Source organism: Amyelois transitella, chromosome 2, assembly GCF_032362555.1.
Source record: "Amyelois transitella isolate CPQ chromosome 2, ilAmyTran1.1, whole genome shotgun sequence".
Taxonomy (NCBI): Eukaryota; Metazoa; Arthropoda; class Insecta; order Lepidoptera; family Pyralidae; genus Amyelois; species Amyelois transitella.
This window is the reverse complement of record NC_083505.1, coordinates 9,127,919-9,151,346: the sequence shown is the minus strand read 5'-3', so window position 1 is coordinate 9,151,346 and position 23,428 is coordinate 9,127,919. Positions and strand designations below refer to the sequence as shown.

The window sequence follows — 23,428 nt, the reverse complement described above, 5'->3', positions numbered from 1 at the left end:
TAACCTTTTCTTTGCAGTCGGGAAACAATCTGTAATTTTTTCAATATCATACAAAATTATATAAAACAGAGAATTCAATCAGCTTTCAATGGTACTAAATAATACCAGATGAGTAAGTTTATAACTAAACTATACCTATATAACTTTTATCGTCACTTTCTATAGGCACTTATGTTAATTTGATGACGGAGTGTCATGGATTACTCGCACATGGTGATTGTAATCCTATATGGCAAACAGATAAAGTTCTACTCAAGTTAAACTTACATTGATGCAAATATTATTTAGAATTTACAACAATTGACAAGAGTACTTGTACCTACAATAGAATAATGTAATAAACTACAATTGTTAGCAAACCATTGCTCCTTTTTCTTTCAACGTTTATGTAATACGAACATTCCTACTAATAATAAAGTTTGTATTCCCTAACCGTTTAACGTTTTGTTAGTTTTCATTGAATCGACGTGCGTGAATAATATAATTTCTGGCTCTGAGCTCCACAACAAAATGTTACTATTTTCGAGTTATTTTACTCTTTTATAATACAACAATCAAAACACATTGACGAAATCGAATTGACCACCTCAAAATATCTTTAAGGTTAGACTGCTAAATATAATTTGTACGGATTATTTATTTAAAAAAAAAAGATATAAATGCGTCATAAGTAATCAAAATTAACCATGTCTTTTTATTCGTCTAAATAAATTACCATATTTCCCGTTAATTTTTTTACTATTCTCATAAGTATAACGTTTCTTCTAATGTCTTTGCAGGTACAGAGTGAAGACACTAATTGAGCGGTAGGAAGCACACGTGTGTTTGTGTGTGAATAATAATCGCGATTCGCACGTGGGCAGACTGACAAGCGAGGTAACGCCAAAATCTATACATTCTATCCAAATAAGTAATATCTCTAACACGCAGCATCGCAAACAAAGAAATATGCAATAACAAAAACTCGCACGTCATAACTATAAATCTACACTTCAAAATATGAATCTAGATCAATTTGAAATAATATTTTATCAATATATTTGCTGATAAAATTTTGTCGATTGATATGATCCGCATGAAGCGAACAGTAAATATTTCCATCGCTTAAGTATATAAGTAAAAACTAACTAACATCGGCTGTTATGCTGAAGTAGTGCGGGGAGTCGATAGTCTAACACCTTGAAGCCAGGAGTCATTTACAGCAATTGCATGAGTTAGGATCACTTGTTGCCAATCACTTCGTAAATACACATTTATCAGTAACGGTGTCAGAAACCGGCCTCGAAGACACCAGCCAGCGTCGCAGGTGAAAGTCGCAGACGCATAACTTGCTTCAACTAACGCGAACGTTCGCAATAGTGTAGTTCGTCGAGTGCGATTTTCTTTTGTCAAATCCCAAACAAATAAACAAAGGGTGCGTCATTATCACGTCTAACGAAGCGCACTCGAGGCTAGTCGGTGGTCGGCTGATAGTGTGTGGTGTAGGCGCGGGCGCACGGGCACCGTTTGGCTTCAGTCGCGAACATGTGGACAACGTGCGCCATCGTAGCCGCCGTAGCGACACTCGCTGCGGCCGCAGACATCGCTACTAACCTGAACCTGGATGTGAACAATACACTGCCAGTGCCAGCTGAACAAAATGACACACTACCTGCAGAACAGTTTTTCATTGACAAGATATTCGATAAATATGGAGATAAGGGCGTAATCACATTTGAGGTAAGTTCATTACCTGCCTATTGGATTCACATTAATGAAAACTATCATAATTTTTATTAAAATACCCGCAAAACCCGCAATTAGTTGATGTATGTTTGTAGTAAACCCGCACAGAAAGTAACATGAAAAAATGGTGAATTAAAATTTACTAAAGTATCTACTTATGTATTTGACAAGTTTTCCTATTTCTCAAACGGAAGTTCATCGAACTTACTATTACAAATTTGTAACGTTATCTAAATCGAAGATACTTGCTATCTGATATATAGTTAAATCCATAGACCATTGATAAACATACTAACGGTAGTAAGTATAACTTTTAGTTAAGTATTTAACTGGCATTTCATACCTACAGGCTTATTCTTTTGCCTCATCTTATAATCAACTGTTTATTATTTGCTTGTGTTATTACATGCTGTTTGTTTACACACAGTTTGTGTGTTGCTCAAAAAACAAGTTTTATTGAAAAGTATTATTAATTATAACTTGCAAATACCGCCGATTATTTCATATTCTTAATTTTTATAAACGAAGTAAACAATTTCGGTGATATAATTCCGCTTAAAAATAATTCTGTCCCGCAAGTTCATCCTACACTTCTTCGTCTGAAGGACCAAGTGATCTATTATAATTGCGGAAAAGGAAATAGAAGATTTGAGTCCCGTGCGAGTTGACTGTATGTGTGCACAATATGTCTAAAGTACACGATTAATATTAGATATGTACCTAAATATCCTATGTTGAACCTACACTATTTTTATATATTTAACTTACCTAAGTTTAATAAATATTATTCAAAACTTAGTATATAAAACGTTAGTTTATTACGATCTTTACTAGTAAATAGAAAATCACTATTAAAATCAATAATTGTGTACTGTAGTAACTAAGGCAATAAGTTTAACCTATCTATCTATAAGTTATAAAATTGCGGGGCAATATGTTTATCATATTATACACTGCATAGGGAACCCAAGTCTGAAATATAAAAGTCATTTCGTATTAAAAAGAACCTAAGAATTTAATTGATCTATAATCAAAATAAAATACTCGTTATATTTTGTCTTACTGTGGAAGTTTATTATTCGGGTCGTAGTCACAAGCTAAGATCGAACGTGTTTTCAATAAAGCAAAATATGTCTAAACCAACATCGTAACAATTAGACTTATAAATGGAAAAAAATGTTTTTTAAAAGTATAAAAAAACGTTTTACCTATATAATTTGGACAGTAAAACAAATTCAAGTAAATTTTTGAGGCGGTTATGGAGAACGCAAATATAATGGCCTTTTACGCATATGTGTCTTTTATTTCTAGATTAGCTACAAGCTCATTAACCAGTGAAAAATATACCACAGGTATTGTTCTTGCCAGCCAAGATAAACACGGCCCCAACAGATGTTTCGAACTATGAACACAACTGGATTTAATCTTCATATAGTTTTTGTGTACATTTTTAGGTTTTTCTTATAATATTAATTTAGTATTCATAGAGAACATGATAACATATATGTATATTCATTATAAAATAAATTCTACTGGTGGAGAACCTTATTTAAACCTGTGCTGTTTAGGTCAAACCTACTAAAATTAAAAAGTAGAAAAATAATCAATTATATGTATGACAGTTATATGTATAATTAAGTCGCACGGTTCAACTTATAGGTATAATAACAATGGAAAATATTCTGATATTTTTGAAAAATTCTTTTTATAAGTATAATAATAAAGCATTACACAACTAACTATATTCTAAAACTAGATAAGTAGATACTTATGTTATACTTAAAAATCTAAAACAATTATAAGGAAGTTTTAAGAAAGTTCCGTGTGGTTCCCGGCATCAGTACAAAAAAGAACAGGACCACTCCATCTCTTTCCCATAGATGTCGTAAAAGGCGACTAAGGGATAGGCTTACAAACTCGGGTTTTTTTAGGCGACGGGCTTGCAACCTGTCACTATTTGAATCTCAATTCTATCATTAAGCCAAATAGCTGAGCGTGGCCTATCAGTCTGTTCAGGACTCTTGGCTCTTTCTACCCCTCAAGGGATATAGACGTGTCGTGTATGTATGTATATTTAAGAAAGCTATGCGAGTTCTCCAATTATATGTTTCTTCGGAATAAATTAACTTTTAAGTCTAAATATAGTAGGTATCTATATAATTACTAAGTCGACATAATATTCTTCTTTTACGCAATATTTGACTTAAACTTACCTACATACGCAACAGAATTACGCAACATTCGCTTCATTGAGTACTTTCACTGTTTAATATTTTATTTAGATTTACTTAAAATAATGCTTTTATGGCGCTACTATAAAGGCAAGAAACTTCGCACAAAGAGTAGACCTTTGGAGGTTTAGTCTATGTCTGTGTCAAAATTTATTAAAATCGGTAGGTATAGTATTTTTGAGGTTCACTAATTCGTTTCATACACAAATAAGAAAATTAAAAAATCTCTTCTCTTTTTAATATTAGTATGGAAAAATTGATATGACTATAGATATCAGAACAACTGAAGATAAATAGTTGGAAAATAAATCTCTGCAAGCAAGACGGTAAGCACATGGTCATTAACCTTTACCTCTCGGGCACCCACCGTTCATGTCACCTTCAACTTGTGAAGTAAAAAGTAAATAAATTTGATTTTAATTGAGTAATTAAAGTAGTAGAAGTAAGTATGTTTTTCTTGCCATTTTAATCAAAAGTAATGTATTTGATAATTGAATGACGGACTTAATTAATGCACCTATACTTTCCCTTTTATCCGTGACCATAATTAAATATGATTCTCTTCTTATTTTCTTTTAAATTAATTGATTTCGATTATGGTTATGTTATGGTAAATTTTTGTTTATTCATTATGGCAGAATTTTAAGTCAATGAAGAATATTGAAACCACATACAAAAATTATAAGTCAATTACTTACTGCAAGCAACCGTAAAAAGCCAATTGCATTAGTTGCGGGTTCTTTACGCAAATATTTGTAAACAATGCTTGTTTTGATATGTATAATAATAACTGAGATAACCGTGACGGTCGGTTTTTGCATAAGTATATATTTTCTTGCAAGATATACTTAAATGGTAAGAAAACATTAATAATTTCGGCATAGGTTTCTCGAACGAGATTGTCTCAAAAGAAAAGAACAAGTGGAATATTAGTTTGAAAAAGTAAATAAAAAGTAAACCTATGTAAGCATTCGCATTGCAGTGTTTTAACCACTTTTATAATATAGAAAACAAACGTAAAAAATAACAAAATTTTCTATTTTGGAATTTAATTCATGTGGATCTCAAAGAAAATACGTGAAACAATCGAACTGGCCACTTATAAAATAAAGAAAAAAAGACGCGACACAATGTGGAACAAATTACGTTCAGGGCTCAATATGTTCAGTAAAGGTAGTTACCTATTGTTCTGAGGTTAAATAAGCCGCCTACGACATGAGATGTTGTTTTATCTCCTTACTCGCTGTGCCCGCGACTTCGTCCGCGTGGAATAGTTATTTTGGGCATCATTGAAGTACTCAATTTTCCCCGTTTTTTTCACATATTCCATTATTTCTTTGCTCCTTACCTATAGTTGCAGCGTGATGTTATATAGCCTAAAACCTTCCTCGATAAATGGTCTATTCAACGCAAAAATAATTTTTCAATTCGAACCAACAACTCCGTTTGCGTGTTATTGTAAATACGAGGGTTACGGTTATTAAATTTACTCAAATTTCGGTCCATATTGCGGAGTAGCTGGTCCCTTTGGCTTCTACATCGCATGATCCAGATCTTCCATTTTTTTTTTCGCCAATGTTGATGAAAAATGAAAATGCTCATCAGGTTGAACAAAACAACTTTTGTTAAGACATCATTTCGATATTCCTATAGTTTAGCTGAGTTGTTATGGTTCGACGTCAGCTGTTCCAGATTCCAAAATAAATTATACCCTATGTTTACCAGGCATAAGAGCTATACAACAAAAAAGTTTCATTCAAATTCGTTCAGTAGTTACTTATGGAGATTAGCGTGTACAAACAAACATACAAACAGACAGCTTTTTTTTTAATTCATGCTCAGTTACTATTTTTATATCGTTATAAATTGAAAATATACTCAATGTACGGACAAAAATGTTTTACTGTTTTCTTAAGTATATGTATTGATAATATAGCGCCTTATTTTGTCTGACAGATTATAATCTACATGCTGATAGAAATTTGTTTGTTAACGTAATGGATTTGTTTTAGTTAAACCATATCATAGACCTAGGTATACCAGAACGGGTCCAAATCTGATGCGGTTCAAAAATTAGCTTAAAGCCATTGAAGCCCCATCACGAACATCGTCTCGGCCGTGAAGCGTTTGACAGGTGAACACAAGGTTTTTTGTTATTACAAATGTTAGAGTGTCTACATCCAAAACAGTTTGACGATTATTAAATAAATAGAACACACTTGTAGCTAATTCCATTAGTTACATGCGTCAATCATAACAAATAGAATGACAATATTTACAAAGGCAAGTTTCAGATGCCTAATGCCTCATAGAATTGTAAAAGAAATATGCTTTTCTTTTTAAATATGTTTTATTGTCGCGAATTTGTCATGCCGCGAATTTACCTAATGGATACCTTTGGAGATAAAAACTTAAACTACAAATCAGGGAAATCTTTTTACTATTTCCGAAATAGATTTAATCGACTTCAAAAAGCTAACTCAAAAGTGATAAACAATAATATGAGGTCATACTTTCAAGAAAAATAAAAAATACTTGTTAATTCTCTTTTGTCTGTAAGTTCATAATGTAGTTAAAAATTATAAACTAAGGTTAAAAAATAATAAAAGTGGACAGTACTAATACTTATCAGTGTATGTACTTTTAGCCGTAATACAATTTGGCAGTGAAATCAAAGGTTTATTTGCGAAAATATTGAGATAAACCCAATTTATCGATGGGCTTGACTGTGATACAACGTAGCCTTACACTTGACATTGCAAATTTAAGTGTGTAGGTATTTACACCTACATATATAAAATACTACACTGAAGGTCAGCATGAACCTCGAAGATAAGAAATCCTTTGATAGTTATCTGTCATTAATACCTATGTAACTTGTGGAAAAATCTACCATATCAGTCAATAAAGGGATTACTTATATGTTGTACATTAATATCTAATATGGAAGTTATTTTTGATAGATAGCATAGCTTATATGAACTGCTAAATAGTAATAGTGTAAATCTCGTGGCATTTCATCCGATTACAAATGAAAAAAATCCTTACACGCATTTTTTTTGCTATATTTTCCTTTGGATTTCAGGTTAATGACAAAAGAAAGTTTGAAATAACCCAGAACATCGAGCTGAGAGAGAAAAGAACCTTTGTTCTGACAGAGTACCTAGATAAATGGCACCGACCTATGCAAAAGAATAAAAAACAAATGTTATTAATTAACCACCAAATAAAGTCTTCACTGCGTGTGCATAAGCAAACATCAAATAATACTTTATAATAAATATGCAATACAAACAAAAACAATGCGATTTACAGTTGGTAGTAAAACAATTCATGTGCAAAATCATCATGAACCTACTTATAACAATCAATTTTCAATCAATCAATTTATATCACCGAATTCGTAATTTTATTGTTCCAGAATATTACATTCATAAAAAACTTTTACCTAATAATATTGATTCAATGAAATATTTTGTATTACAACAAAAAGATATTTATAAATTTTATCTCCGCCAGTATAAAACTAATGTCTTCATTTTGGACAGCACGCATATCTCATAATATATAGCCATTCATGACAAGAAGTTACTAATAAACTAAAACAATAGACTCGTTTTGATCACTCGATCGAATAGTTTTATGTAAACATAAGAAGAATTTATATGTGTTTCCGAAAACATCCCAAGTAGGATATCAAAATACCGCATTATACAATCAAGCCTCTAAAATAGGAAGTACAACGGGTTCAATACTGTATATATATATTATAACAAAATATAATTTCGACAATACTAATGTTATTTTTAGGGCTTCGAGCATCTTATGGACAGCCTTGGGCTCGGCGGCAGGGTTTTCAACTCGCCTCACGACGTGGCCCTTCACCGCGTCAACGGATCCTTCCGCCAACTTCATGACCAACAGCACCGGCATAAAAGATCACCAAAACCTACAGGTCAGTGAATTCTGTGGTCTTAAATAAATTAACCCGTTTAGTTTTCTTCATAACCTTTAGCTGTTAATACACTTGATGATTAGAAACGCCAAGTTACTAGAAATGCCTACTAAAGTAGTTAAAAATTGATCAATTTTGGTTTTAAGCATAGTTATTACAAAGCCTATAGACGTTTTAACATATTTCATAAACCGTAGTACCTCACAAACGGATGAATGAAGCGATTTCAATTTAGATGTTTTTATGTTATTATTACTTCATGATAAATCAAATGTCTATGAACTATTGACCTATTTCGTAGAGTCTACGACGTAGGCCATCGTAGCAACTGTTGTTCGTAATGAAGTTCAAAAATAGTTGAAGACTGTAGCATACAAAGGGAGACTAGTAGTTTGTAGTACCTACATAAATACATACATATAATCACGTCTATATCCCTTGCGGAGACAGAGCCAACAGTTTTGAAAATACTGATAGGCCTCGTATAGCTGTTTGGCTTAATGATAGAATTGAGATTCAAATAGTGACAGGTTGCTAGCCCATCGCCTTAAAAAATGGATCCCAAGATTATGACCCCATCCCTAGTTTATAGACTTTAATTTATTCCATTATTTCAACACATGACAATATTAATAAGTACCTACTTATCATATTTTGAGAATAATTGACTGTAGTGTTGAGGACTTAACTTATTGCAGACTCATACATAAAATTAAATTCGGAGGCAGGTAGGTATTAAGATAATTAATGTTATTAATTTACGCAAGTATTTAGTATATCTGCGCCTTCCATTCTCGTGAACATTTCAAGGAAATTAATTTACTTACGGGTGTAAGTATAATGAATTTTGAACTTCATAATAAAGCTTCTCAAATTAAAAAGGTCGCAATCGCATATTGTAAATACCTACTTATGAAGTTTAAATTATTTGCCTTAGGTTAGAAACGTTTGGGTCCAAATTAAAATTTACTTATCTCAATAACGAAATGATAAGATAATGAGGTGGAATCATTAGAAATAGTAAATAATAAACTTCCGTATTCTAATTGTTTGCCCTTGACAGTTCCCACGAGTGAAGGAAAGGCGGAAATTATTGCCACTGATTGGTTCCATTACAAATGCTGTTAAATTTGTCCTTGCATAAAGAAGTAAGTATTGACGATCGATAGGTAATATCGCATAAATCTTGGCCGATTCTACCACTAATTGTAATTAATATTTGTTTTTAATTAGTTATACGTAATTAGATACTATTACGGTATCGAAGATGTTATATCGATTTTTAATGCATTACTTTATCAAGGCCTTCATCAGCTTTGTCAATTCTTATGATGTAGTTACCCGTATCTGAGGTACTCGTATGTATTTGTTTATCGATTAATTCGACAATCAAGTTATATAGTGTTATACAATCAATGCAATGAATGATTGTCAAGGTCAACTATTGTTTGGAGAGCGTCGGTAGTCGAATCGGCAACGTTAAAATGCGTGATGCGCATAAAAGGCACAGGTTCAAATCCCACCTCGGTCATGTAAGTACCAATGGCTATTTTTGAAGCTATGCACATTTGTTTGAACATTAACCGATGCTCTTACGGTGAGGGAAAACATCAGGAGGAAGTAGATTGATATCAGCAAAAAATAAACAATATAGGTACCTTACCTACATTTTAATTTGTTATGGTCCTTTTCTGCCTTATACTTCTTATAAGTATCTACGTGGCGACTTTTCTGAATGCCAACGAACTACAAAACCTCAGACATTTGATCAACTTTTTATGCTTACTCTAAATAAGCATAGAAATCTTGTTACCGACAATAACCTCTGCTATTTACGCTAGTGCTCTTTTTTGGATAGGTATAACTATGATCTTGTTGTTACACCTTTTTTTTCTTATTTAAGCTGTGGCTAATCGCTGTTGATTACACTACTATGGTATGGCATTTGAGTAAACATTAGAATTTATACATTATTACTAGAGGTGAAAATTACCGAAAGTTTCGGAAACTTTGGAAGTTTTCAGGAATATTTCGGGAAGTATTCGCGAAAACTTCCAAAGTTACGGTAATTTTGGAAGTTTTCAAATCGATGATTTATTTACAATAACAGCAAAAAGGGCTGCAATAAACTTAAACAATGTCACTATTTAGTCACAAACCAAGCGCATTCGTAAGTAGAAGTATCTGTTTGACGAAATATCGGTAAATTTCGGATAGATTTCAACATTAAAAAAACAAAATTTTTGTTTTTCATTTTAAAATGCATACATACATACATAAAATTACGCCTCTTTCCCGGGGGGTAGGCAGAGACTACGTCTTTCCACTTGCCACGATCTCTGCATACTTCCTTCGCTTCATCCATATTCATAACTCTCTTCATGCAAGCTCGGCGGTTTCGGGTACTTTTGACCTGACCTTTTACCAGGACGTCCTTTTCTATTCCTGTAACTAAGTACATCTTCTTTCACATCACAACATTCCCTTATCACGCTGTTCCTTATCCGGTCACTCAGTTTCACGCCCATCATACTCCTTAACACTCTCATTTCCACTGCATTTATTCTGCTTTCGTGCTTCTTTTGCCATATCCAACTTTCACTCCCATACATTAATGTCGGGACCAACACGCCCCTATGCACAGCCAGTCGAGCCTTTTTGGATAGTTTCTGACTGCTCATAAAGGCATGCAAAGCTCCATTCACCATGTTCCCCGCGTTCACTCTCCTTTCAATATCACTATCACACTTGCCATCTGATGTAAACTTTGATCCTAGATATACAAACTCTTTCACTTGCTCAACTTTTTCTCCTCCAATCAAAATATTACATGCTGTCATTTCTTTCTCCATTTCAAAAACTAGTGTTTTAGTTTTACTTACGTTCACTTTCATTCCTTTCTCTTTTAAAGCTTCATGCATACAGTTTACCATCTCCTGTAACTCCTCCGCTGATGATGCCAGTATAACCTGATCGTCGGCATAGAGCAGACATTTGACTAGTAACTCATTCATCTTTAATCCACTTTCAGACTCTTTCAAATCTGTCAAACAACTATCCATAAATAGGTTGAACAGCCACGGTGACGCAACACATCCTTGCTATAACAGTGGCTTCCAGCGCTTCCCGATTGCACAGAAATTATTCCATCATTAGAACATTGCCACCTCATCGAGTCTGGCTTGGCAACTTTAAAGTTTTCCTTTATCGTTACCATATTTAGCTTTTTGCATATTCTCAAAATAGGCTGATTCAACGTGACGTTTTTTTTATATAACTTATGATTTTAATAACTGTGTCATTGAGAACTTTAAAGTTTTGTTGTTTTACTATATCTTTTAAGAGCAAATTAAAGGCTCGCGATGCACAACCAACTGCAAATGTATGTACATATTCATCTTCCACCATTCTCCACAGTGCTTTCATGTTATTTGTATTATCGGTAATTACCGTGACAAATTTTTATGGTCCTATTTCGTCTATCACACATTTTAACTGAGTGAACAGATAGTAAGATGTCTATTAGTGCCCGATTAGTGCTGGGAAAGACGCATTTATAAAAGAAGGTTTAGGTGTAGTAATAATAAAATTAATTGTACCTCTGCCATTTATATCAGTCCAACCGTTCATAACTAAAGCCCTTGCTTCAGCTCGGTTTATAATATCAGTTGTTTCCGTTCTTATACGTTCGTACTCCGCATTCAAAAAGCTATTGCTAATCATATACCTGGTTGGAACTGTATATATTCGGGATTAAGGGCATTGATTGCATTTTGCCAGAAACTTGATTCTAATATATTAAATATCGCTCCTGTGGCGTAAATTTCTCGTGCAAAACTAAGGTCTATTCTTTCTTTTTCTTTGCGGTAATGCAATGAGTTGACTGTTGTTGTTGATAAGATTGTGAATCTTGGGTAGAACAGCACGACTACAGCGTATTTTCTAGTACAAGATTAGGCGTTGGTGGAATAAACAGCTGGCCATGGACTTGTTTTGATGTTGACGAAAGTGAGACAGTTGAAACAGAAGTCTTCTTCTTGTGACTGACTGTTTCATAAGGGCGACGGCGGCATTCGGCTCATACAGAGGCGGCCATAGTACTACTACACAGCGGCGTACATATCTTTGATAAAAGCCGCCAACCTTGACCTTTAAAATAAACTATAGATTTTATATTTTATTGATAAATAACGTTGTAATTTTACTGTAGTACACTCACTGTCGTGATCCCGGTTCCTTCATTTGTCACAGAGCGAGAGCTCGCTTTCCTATTTTGTAGTTTATTACTGCTTGTTAAATATAATGATATGTATAAAATATCATAATTAATCGTGTAAAGGCATGTCCCTTGCATTGGAATATTGCTGTCGTAAGTAAAAAAATATTATTTCAAAACTTCCAAAACTGCCGGCAACTTTGGAAGTTTTCGGGAAAGTTACCTTACGTTAGGAAATATTCCTGGTAATTTTCATCTCTAATTATTACCTAATGTCACAAGCAAGATTAGTCGCCCTTATCCTGAATATTTTAGTTTCTTGGAAACATTCTTTTGTTAGGTATGTAGAAATTACTCAAAAATGTGTGAAATATCTGTCATCGCGATATACCTAAATAAGTTAATTTATTTTTTAACCGTTTGCCGTGTGGTTCCCGGCACCATTACAAAAGAATAGAACCACTCCATCTCTTTCCCACGGATGTCGTAAGAGCCGACTAAGGGATAGACTTGGGATTCCTCTTTAATGTAAATCCCTGCCAATCTAAGGTCTGCCGCGCCGATGGATGCATGGCTAGGGGCGAGCCTAGTCTCGAGCGTGCCACTTCCGCCATGGGGTTGGGCGACCCCCAGGTAATGGCTAGCCTTACCCTGGCATGCGGGGCTCTGCTGGGGCGGACAAAAATTTTTCCCTAGCGTCTCGTGGGAATCGCATTATGAACCTTAAAAAGCATATAAATGGCGGCGATGGTGTCCGCACCCCATCACGTCTCGTTCCCGGCGGGAGCGGTATGCGGTCTGCTGAAAGCCGCTTTGCGACGATGAATGTAAGAGGAGGAATGAAGGATAAGATTGAGGAAGTATGCCAGATGATGGATGAAAGACGTTTGGATGTGTTGTGCGTGAATGAAACGAAGCGGAAAGGATGCGACGCGACGCAGCACGGCCCTTACACGGCGTATTGGTCTGGAATTTCCAGTACCAGCCGAGGCTGTCAAGGGGTCGGTCTAATTCTTTCTGCACGAATGGCTGAGTGCGTGAATGAGTATGAGTGTGTCAGCCCTCGTCTTCTATGGATTAGGCTGAAAGTTGGAATCACTCGGATCTTCGTTCTAGGTGTTTATGCACCTTGGGATGTGGGTTCGAGGGGTACAACATCAGCAAAAAGCGAAAACGAGGAGTTCTGGAATAGTGTAAGAGAAGTATTGAAAGTTACCAAGCCAAATGAGAAGATTATTATGTTAGGTGATTTTAATGGATGGGTGGGTGTAAAGCGTGATGGATATGAAAAGGTGCTTGGTGCGTTTGGTGACGAAAAGGTGAATGATAATGGAAGAAGTGTATTAGAAATTTGTCTAGAGTGGGATCTTTTTGTGTCGAACTCAATGTTTCAACATAAAGAGATCCACACCTACACAAGAGTGGAAGGTATTTTAAAAAGTATGATAGACTTTGTGATTGTAGATGAAAGATTGAAGAACAAAGTGCTGGATACCCGTGCATATCGCGGTGCTGGCATTGACTCGGACCATTTACTGGTGATATCCCGGATAAGGGGTATCTTCAATCGCTGGCGGCACAGGGTAAGGGAGCAAACCAGCGCTTTGGAAAGAGTAAAAGTAGAAAATTTGCAAGATATGGATGTAGGTAAGAAGTATATTAATAAACTGAAGGATGAATTTGAAGATTTAGAGGAAATGAGCGATATTGAAGATGGATGGAAGGAATTGAAAGAAAGAATTGTGAAAGTAGCTGTTGAAGTGTGTGGTGTAAGTAGAAGAAGGAAAGGAAAAAATCACAAAAATGCGTGGATGAGTAAAGATGTGCAAGAACTTGAGCGATTAAAGAAGAAAGCATGGCTGGATTTGTTAGCAGCAAAAGCTAACTTAAGAATGCAAGAGGTTATAGATGAAGATGTGAATGAAGCACGTAAGGAATATAAGAAAATGAAAGATTTGGTTAAGAAAGCTGTGATTAGAAAGAAAGAAGAGTATAAAGAGGATTTTGATAAAAGGCTATCAGAAGACTTTCAGTCAAATCTGAAAGTATTCTGGAAATCCGTAAGGTCAGCCCGAGGAAATACTATAACCAGAGAGCTGACTAGGATCAGATGCCAGGATGGTAGCGTTGTGAAAGGAGAAGAATGTGTACTAAAGATATGGAAGGACTATTTTGAAAGTTTATTTGAAAAAAAGGAAGGAAATAAGAAAGATTTCTGCTATAGCGAAGAAAAAGAGAATGAGATGGAAGGCGAAATTGAAATGTTCGAAATTGTGGAAGCACTTAAGAGTATGAAAGCGGGAAAGGCTGCTGGGTGTGATAGAGTGTCGGTCGAGATGCTTAAAGCAGGAAAAGGCGTAGTAGCTAGTCAGTTGTACTGCCTTTTCAATTTGTGTTGGAGAAGCGGCCGAGTACCAAAAGATTGGTGTAAGGCTGTTATCGTGCCACTTTACAAAGGAAAAGGGTCACAGCTGGACTGCAAAAATTATCGTGGTATAAGCCTGCTTAGCGTCGTCGGCAAATTGTATGCTAAGGTATTGATTAATAGAGTCAGGAATGAAACTGATGACAAAATATGGGATGCTCAAGCGGGATTTCGAAAGGGAATGGGATGTACTGATCAGGTCTTTTCCTTGCGGTGCATAGCCGAAAAGTTTTTGGCCAAGAGTCAAAAAGTCTATTGCACATTCGTAGATCTGGAAAAGGCCTATGACAGAGTTGAGAGGAATGAATTGTGGTCAGCACTTTCTATGCATGGGGTGAGCAGTCTCTTAATACGAGCACTGAAATCCTTATATGAGGATTCGAGTGCTTGTGTCAGGATAAACGGAGCGCACACTGAGTGGTTTAAGATTGAGAAAGGCGTTAGGCAAGGATGTGTTGCGTCACCGTGGCTGTTCAACCTATTTATGGATAGCTGTTTGACAGATTTGAAAGAGTCTAAAAGTGGATTAAGGATGAATGAGTTACTCGTCAAATGTCTGCTCTATGCCGACGATCAGGTTATACTGGCGTCATCAGCGGAGGGGTTACAGGAGATGGTAAACTGTATGCATGAAGCTTTAAAAGAGAAAGGAATGAAAGTGAACGTAAGTAAAACTAAAACACTGGTTTTTGAAATGGAGAAAGAAATGACAGCATGTAATATTTTGATTGGAGGAGAAAAAGTGGAGCAAGTGAAAGAGTTTGTATATCTAGGATCAAAGTTTACATCAGATGGCAAGTATGATAGTGATATTGAAAGGAGAGTGAACGCAGGGAACATGGTGAATGGAGCTTTGCATGCCTTTATGAGCAGTCAGAAACTATCCAAAAAGGCTCGACTGGCTGTGCACAGGGGCGTGTTGGTCCCGACATTAATGTATGGGAGTGAAAGTTGGGTATGGCAAAAGAAGCATGAAAGCAGAATAAATGCAGTGGAAATGAGAGCGTTAAGGAGTATGATGGGTGTGAAATTGAGTGACAGGATAAGGAACAGCGTGATAAGGGAATGTTGTGATGTGAAAGAAGATGTAGTTACAGGAATAGAAAAGGGTATGTTAAGATGGTTCGGTCATGTGGAGAGGATGAATGAAAGCAGGTTGACTAAGCAGATATACAAGGAGAGTGTGGAGGGAAAGGTCGGAGTGGGAAGACCTAGACGAACGTATCTTGATCAAATTAAGGACGTCCTGGTAAAGGGTCAGGTCAAAAGTACCCGAAACCGCCGAGCTTGTATGAAGAGAGTTATGAATGTGGACGAAGCGAAATAAGTATGCAGAGATCGTGGCAAGTGGAAAGAGGTAGTCTCTGCCTACCCCTCCGGGAAAGAGGCGTGATTTTATGTATGTATGTATGTATTTTTTAACCACGATGAAACTGAGACGTTATGCATTCGAAGTGAGAAGATGTTTGTACAATTCAGTGTTACCATTTAGCTCCAAAATCACTAGTTAGATTTCAACGCGTTTTGGGATGGACTGATGTACGAGTAGGTATGTTATTAGAATTAGGTGTTACGATTACAACTCACCAGAGGGCGCAGCAGTAAATATTTGTTTGTTTAAACCAATTTTTCCAATTATCTCCAAAACCAAATTCAATGCAATTTTCTACGGGTTTAGAATGTTCATGTTCTTGTTAAGGTATTACCGTAAAGTCAAAACTATTTTGCCATTTTTTAATAATACTAAGTGTTTCCCAATCGCTCTTATTCTTCCAATGCAATTTGACATGCACAATAAATTGCAAATAAAATACAAGCTGAAAGCTTAGTTCCTAGATACTAGGTAAAAAGATTAAAATAATTTCATTAATATAATTTTTTACCTAGTGTTCATAGAAAACGTTTGAGATATTCAAAGATTCCGCCCCGCAGTAAATCGCGGCAATTACTTTCCCGACCGCTGGACTACGTGTAGCGCGAAAACGAAGTGGACTATATTTTTAACCGATATAACATTTACCCTACCTCCTTTTCCGAACTCCACACTATATGAATCTATACAAAATTTAAAGTGGTGAAGAGGTAACTGACACATTTATAATATTTGTATGGTTATAATACCTAATAAATAAAAAAGAAAATCAGAAAAAAAATCGAGGCACTTTTAAGTGTTGTTCACGTTACGTTATAAAACTGCAAAACTTGGTTAGTTCAAATGGCGGGAAGGATTTTATTGCGCTTCTACTAGTTCATAGGATGACCTCTGAACTAACCTTTACTAAACATATCCCGCCTTTAACATTATTTTTATCCATCAATTTAACTGTATAACCTTTATCAGACAAATACTTGATAACAGTGGTTAAGTAATTGAGGTAAAACAAGTAGCTTGTTTTACACTATCGATAAGGTAGAGATTAAATTTGTGTGACTACACATTCATTATCGTGCGATAATAAATAAAACCAACTAGAATGAACAAAAAAAGTAGAGTCCTATTTTTGAATTTAAGACAGACAGAACTCCACCTAGACGAAGCGAGTCTGTTTTGATCCCGGGCTTTTGATTGCACGGTATCAAATGTTACCTACATTTTACATATTTTTTTTAGCTTTGTGTTTAAACTACAAAATGCAAAAAAAAAATACTATGTATTTGGTAGGTTTGTCTTGCTACTCATTCCAGTAAAAACTAGTAAACGAATTCGGAATTTTTAGCAATAAAGCATATAGATACATATATATAACAGAATAACACACTACAAGCGACAAAGCCTGCTTATTGATAAATCAGTTTTTGAAACAAACATATAAATATAACCACATCCATATATCTTGCGGGGAAATCAACGAAAATCTTGATATATAAATTGATTGTTAAGTTTCGCAACCATTCTCTACTTATTAAGGTTCTGTACCTACCATCCTCATAAGAATCCGGTAAAACTTGTCCACGTGGATTAAGATGAAAGCTATTCATATAGCTACTTTCTCGCACTGACTTGTTGGCTTACTAAATGCATAAACCACTATTACGTGTTACAAGTACTTAACTTGTTATATACCTTATAAAGATACCAGTAGAACCAGGGGCAACTTAAGCATCCGGGTCAGGTAAGCCTGATCATAGAAATCTGACCCCCACAACACTGTACTCGACATTTATTCTAACATTTATATTTTATAATTAATTATGTAAGTATAATTAATTTTTCATTGCCTGCTGAAAATAAATTACAAAAACCTAGTAGGTACGTTTTGAATAAAATTTGGTCATCAATAAATGAAATAATGTCAGCACTCCGAAAATCCTTCTTTTATGATATTAGAAGAATATTATAAGTTCTTTAATTTTTGAACAGCTGCGTATACTGGATATGAGTATGTGCCATCAGATGATACGAGTTGCTACAACGGACAGTCATTTATTACTGCGATTATCCTATTAGTTATCCGCTCCGGGCATCAGGCCGCTCCAACTCTCAAAACGTGAACTATATGACGGCCAGGCGTGAACTTGCACTGGTTAAAGAATGATTTGGAATTAAATCAACCGAATATCAAACACGCCAATAATTTCTTTTGTTAAGTTTTAATGACATTTTGACCTACTACTACCATTTTATAATACGTTAGCGACCTCTCAGGGACGTCATATTCCTATCTAGACTACTGGCATGTTGTAGATATGTACATGAAAGGTTTGACCTTTAAAAGTGTGAAGGAAAGTGCCTAGTAAAATCTCTGTCTCTCATCTTTGATCTCAGTTGAACTCACAGCTGTTATGCTTCGAGGCATGAGGTTCGTATGGAGTGCCTATCAAAATAGTTAATTCCATCTTATCAAGAAACTAAGTATAAACCCAAAGTCTAGAATAACTGGACGATCACCATAATGTTTTTTTGTTCTTGAATTGAATCGGCATACATGTGTTGTTTTTATAGAACGATTTTATCTTCACGTCCAGTCAATTGATTGATAAACTGTAGTGTACTATAGCCATTGTTTCGCGTGTAGGTATACCTAATCTTTGTCTTTTATATCCCCGGGTAAACTTTAAATAATCAACAAAATTAGTCGTTATAAGTTAAGAAGTGCCGTGTGGTTCCCGGCACCAATACAAAAAAGAATAGGACCACTCCATCCCTTTCTCACGGATGTCGTAAAAGACGACTAAGGGATAGGCGTACAAACTTGGAATTCTTTATTTAGGCGATGGGCTAGCAACCTGTCACTATTTGAATCTCAATTCTATTATTAAGCCAAATAGCTGAACGTGGCCTTTCAGTCTTTTCAAGACTGTTGGCTCTGTATACCCCACAAGAGATATAGACGTGACCATATGTATGTATGTATGGATGAATGTAGTTAGGAAGTAATTTACTTTCTATAGATTTCCTTCTGATAGAAACAGAAATTGGGAAAACACCGTAAATATAAGTTGTATATTTGCACATATTGTTCATAGTGCCGTGTGGTTCCCGGCACCAACACAAAAAAGAATAGGACCACTCCATCTCTTTCCCATGGATGTCGTAAAAGGCGACTAAGGGATAGGCTTACAAACTTGGGATTCTTTTTTAGGCGATGGGCTAGCAACCTGTCACTATTTGAATCTCAATTCTATCATTAAGCCAAATAGCTGAACGTGGCCATTCAGTCCTTTCAAGACTATTGGCTCTGTCTACCCCGCAAGGGATATAGACGTGAACATATGTATGTATGTATTGTTCATAGTAACTACTTTACGTAAATAGGTTGTTGCTAAGAGGTTTCCAGCAAGTCACTACTCAGAGTAGGAGAAGGAGTACTGCAGAACTACTTCCCTAAGTGCACCCGTAGATGTAGTAGATGTAAATACCGTCCTCTAATGAACTGACAAATAAAGCAATACAACTATCAATAATAAATAACAGTAAGTTGAAAAAAATCCTCCATCTCAACAATATTATTGAGCTTGTTCGTGAAACAATCAATACTATCATTACAGCTGATCCTACGCTACAGAAGTCATGCCTATCGCCAAGGAAGATGCTGGAAGTGTACGGAATAGAAAGCGAACCCGGAGTGATCACCATCAACCCGAAGACTTTCCTGGAGATGTGTCCAGCATTGGTGTACCAACTGGATCAACGCACGTGTTTCAAATCAGAAGCACCACCTCCTCAGATTGAAAGACATTGGAGTAAGTACACGCGTGTTATCAATCAATCAATATTGGAAATGACGACACAACAAATCGTTTTTAATCTGATGAGCATTTTCTCTTGACGTATAATTTTATTTTATTTTATTTTATTTTATTTGGAAATCTAACACTTCTTATAACTAACATAGTTATTCATACTCGTATATAACATACGAAACATAGCTGAAACACAATGCTTGCTTGTAAATATTTAGAAGGATATATTTTAAAGATAAATCCAGTTTACAAATTATCAGTCTTAAGGATCATTGCCAAACCACTGTTTATAATGGGTATTCCTAAACTTGTAAACACTTGAGTTAAATAAGTCTAGCTTGTCTTCATTAACCAGGTTGTTTACAGCCTCGGAAGCTCGGAAAAAGAGTTTCTCCTATAATTAGTGGCACAGGAGGGAACGTAAAGCAGTTAGGGCGTCTCAAGGTTCTATTTGAAACTCTTATTTTCAACTTGGATAGACTGTGCGTTTTTGCAAGAAGCAAAGTCTCTGTCAAAGGAAGTAAATGGTGTTTATTGTACCTAGCTTCATAACCGTCAATTATAGCATTACTCCTATACTGTATGTAAACACTTGAGTACAATATGGTAATATACTCGTACAACGCACATAAGAGCAATATAATTTTGATTCGTTTTATACTAGAAAATTGAGAACACGATCTTATTATAAATTCTAACATTTTACCAGCTCGTTTAACCTCCGACATATATAAGCTATAATCAAATATATAGAAGCTCGGCTATAATCAAACATATCAGTTAAGCTTTATAAATTCACCATTCAGAAACTCGTAAGTTGTAAAAGCTCTATTTTTTAAATTCATTGTTATTTTTATTTCTTTGCAGCTTGGATCTATGCGAGCTTGAGTATTTTAGTCATCAGCGCCACCGGTTTACTCGGAGTGGCGATAGTTCCTCTTCTTAAATCCGTTATGTTCAGCTACGTTCTCCACTTTCTGGTTGCAATAGCCGTCGGAACGCTGTGTGGAGACGCCTTACTTCATCTATTGCCACACGCTCTTAAATCACACGGGTCTTCTTCTGAACCGCAAGAAGAAACTGAAGTCGTCCTCAAATGCAGCGTGACTTTCCTGACTATTTTGTTTTTCTATACTGTTGAAGCTGTCATGCAAACCCTGCATGGAGGTCATAAACATTCACACGATCATTCCCAAGGAAAAACGGTGGAAGAAATGAAAGCAGAATCAGCTAAACAAATCGAACCTATCGAATTAGGAGCTATGATGCCAGGTTCTCCGCCACCACCTGCAGAACGCCCAATGACATCAACGGCACTAATGGTTATAGTAGGAGATGGATTACACAATCTTACCGATGGTTTAGCTATCGGTGCTGCGTTTAGTGGCGATCCAGTAACAGGATTTGCGACAGCTCTAGCTGTCTTCTGCCACGAGTTGCCCCACGAGCTCGGAGATTTTGCCGTGCTTCTTCGCTCCGGCATGAGCATTAAACGCGCTTTATATTACAATTTATTGTCATCTGTTCTTAGTTTTATGGGTATGGCTGGCGGTATTTGGTTAGCGGAGGACCACGAATCCGCTTCACAGTGGATTTATGCTGCAACTGCTGGAACCTTCTTCTACATTGCTTTAGCTGACCTAGTACCGGAGATAAACGAAAATAATCATGGAAGAAGTATTAACTTACTGTTAGCAGTGTTAGGTTTCCTCGCCGGGGGCGTTATCATGTTGCTTATAGCCATGCATGAAGACTCAATACAATACCTCTTTAGGAGCTCAGAACAATGAATCTTGAGCAGTAATATAATAGGTACTTCATTATTGTGATAAAAACTCATGGTTGTTGAAAATGCTAGCAGGTATTGCCAGTAATAGCTATTAATTTTAGTTAGTAATGAGTTTAATTTTTTCGGGTTTTTAATGAATAACAGAACTCATAATAGTTCCAACATTCTAAAGAGCCAGCACCAGGTAAGATATAAAATATATCTATGCCAAATTTTGTCTCCCAACACTAAGTAGTTTCGGTCGACGCTCTTTCAGTAACTCATATGTACTTGAATAAAGCTACACTTTAGTTAGTTGGACTGTTGAGCACATAAAAGAACAACATTGGAGCTATATCCAAAAAATGTTTTTTTTTTTAAATAGTACCATAATAAACTGTTACGTAAATAATATAGAATGAAAAACGACATTATTTGAAAGGCTTTTCAGTAAATTTTACGAACTGAATCAAATTTTATGAGCCTATTGTTATTCTTTCATCAAATCAGCATATATCATCATAAACTGAAACAAAATTAACACTGGCAACAGTTTATTTATATAGTTACAATCGTAACTTTTCAAATAAATATTTCCATAAAGAGGATCTATTTAGAAGGTTCTTTTAAATGGCACTATTGCCAAGTTTGGGAGACTTCATGGGTATATTATAGGTGCGTTATGTAGAAAGTAGAAAAGTAGATACATTCCACACAGTCTTCCAACTTTTAATTAGAGTTAAGATGTATCTAAGTAATTATAGGTTTTGATGTTAATCATATTGAACATGGAAAATTTGGTTAATTTAACCCTCAATATAAATAATTTGCCCTAAAATGTTTATAAGGTTGAATTGGTTTAACCCTCAATATAAATAATTTGCCCTAAAATGTTTATAAGGTTGAATTGGTTTAACCCTCAATATAAATAATTTGCCCTAAAATGTTTATAAGGTTGAATGCGATTTCTTTTAAATTATTTTCAGGAATAAAGTTATTTCATTTTTGTTCCAAATATTCCATGTCGCTTAATATCTAGATACATACCTGCCCATCTAAAATTTACGTAAGTAAATCTACGTAATAGATTATTCATTCAAGAACGCTCAAGAGTCTAAAGAACCTAGGTCAAACATACAACTTAGATTTGGTACATATTTTAAAACATACGACGCATATAATATACCTAGGTATACTTGTTTCATCAAGAGAAATGATACTCGTAATACTGTTTGTGTAAACTAGGTACTCTACCTACAATAAATTGGTGAGCTCTAAACATATCGAATAGAATTTTAGAATATAAATAAATATAATTTAATTATTATTGATAATATAAGTAATTTATAAGAATAGTCATAAGAATAAAAAATAAAGTGAAATTTAGTAAATTAATAATGATTGTCTTTATTGAACAACATAATCCTATACCCACATTAATATAAATTATTGATTTAAACAACTTACCAACTCTACAAAGGTAAGTTCCTTCTTTATTTAAAATAATAGTTAATACTAAAACATACATACATACCTACATATAATCACGTCCATATCCCTTGCGGGGTAGACAGAAGCAACAGTCTTAAAAAGACTGATAGGCCACGTTCAACTGTTTGGCTTAATGATAGAATTGAGATTCAAATAGTGTAGAAAACACTTTCCTGAAAACCGCATCAAAATCGGTTCAGCGAAACGCGAGATAATTGCGGACAAAGATTAATACATACATACCGGTTAAACAGAGAACCACCTTTTTTTGAAGGCGGTTAATCAGCGCACACCGTCCGTGAGAAAGATTTCACAACTAAAAAAAATTATTAGGTACAGTAGGTAACAGTTAGTTTGAAATATTATATCAGCCGTTAAAAACATATTAGTTAGTATTCAGTAGCGCACACAAACGCACCTAACACTCGACGAA

The 23,428-nt window shown here is 35.2% G+C and overlaps 1 protein-coding gene across 2 annotated transcripts; it reads left to right on the top strand.

Moving 5' to 3' along the window:
• Positions 1 to 1,096: 1,096 nt before the first annotated feature.
• Positions 1,097 to 22,902, top strand: LOC106129039 (zinc transporter ZIP10). Of its 2 annotated transcripts, XR_009656931.1 has the most exons (5): positions 1,097 to 1,719; positions 7,767 to 7,911; positions 19,542 to 19,736; positions 20,604 to 22,352; positions 22,459 to 22,902. XR_009656931.1 is itself a non-coding variant. In XM_060944926.1 (4 exons), the coding sequence occupies exons 1-4, from the start codon at positions 1,525 to 1,527 to the stop codon at positions 21,524 to 21,526; spliced, it is 1,458 nt and encodes a 485-aa protein (XP_060800909.1). In that variant the 5' UTR covers positions 1,097 to 1,524; the 3' UTR covers positions 21,527 to 22,902. The 2 variants fall into 2 exon arrangements, 1 of the variants encoding a protein (XP_060800909.1); XM_060944926.1 differs by having other exon boundaries at positions 20,604 to 22,902.
• The last annotated feature ends 526 nt before the right edge of the window (positions 22,903 to 23,428 follow it).

Bases quoted from the DNA above. Each gene is read 5' to 3' on its own strand.
- LOC106129039 (XM_060944926.1), top strand. From the start codon at position 1,525: ATGTGGACAACGTGCGCCATCGTAGCCGCCGTAGCGACACTCGCTGCG. The intron at 1,720-7,766 runs GTAAGTTCATTA...TGTTATTTTTAG, and splicing joins AGGGCGTAATCACATTTGAG to GGCTTCGAGCATCTTATGGA. The intron at 7,912-19,541 runs GTCAGTGAATTC...CTATCATTACAG, and splicing joins AAGATCACCAAAACCTACAG to CTGATCCTACGCTACAGAAG.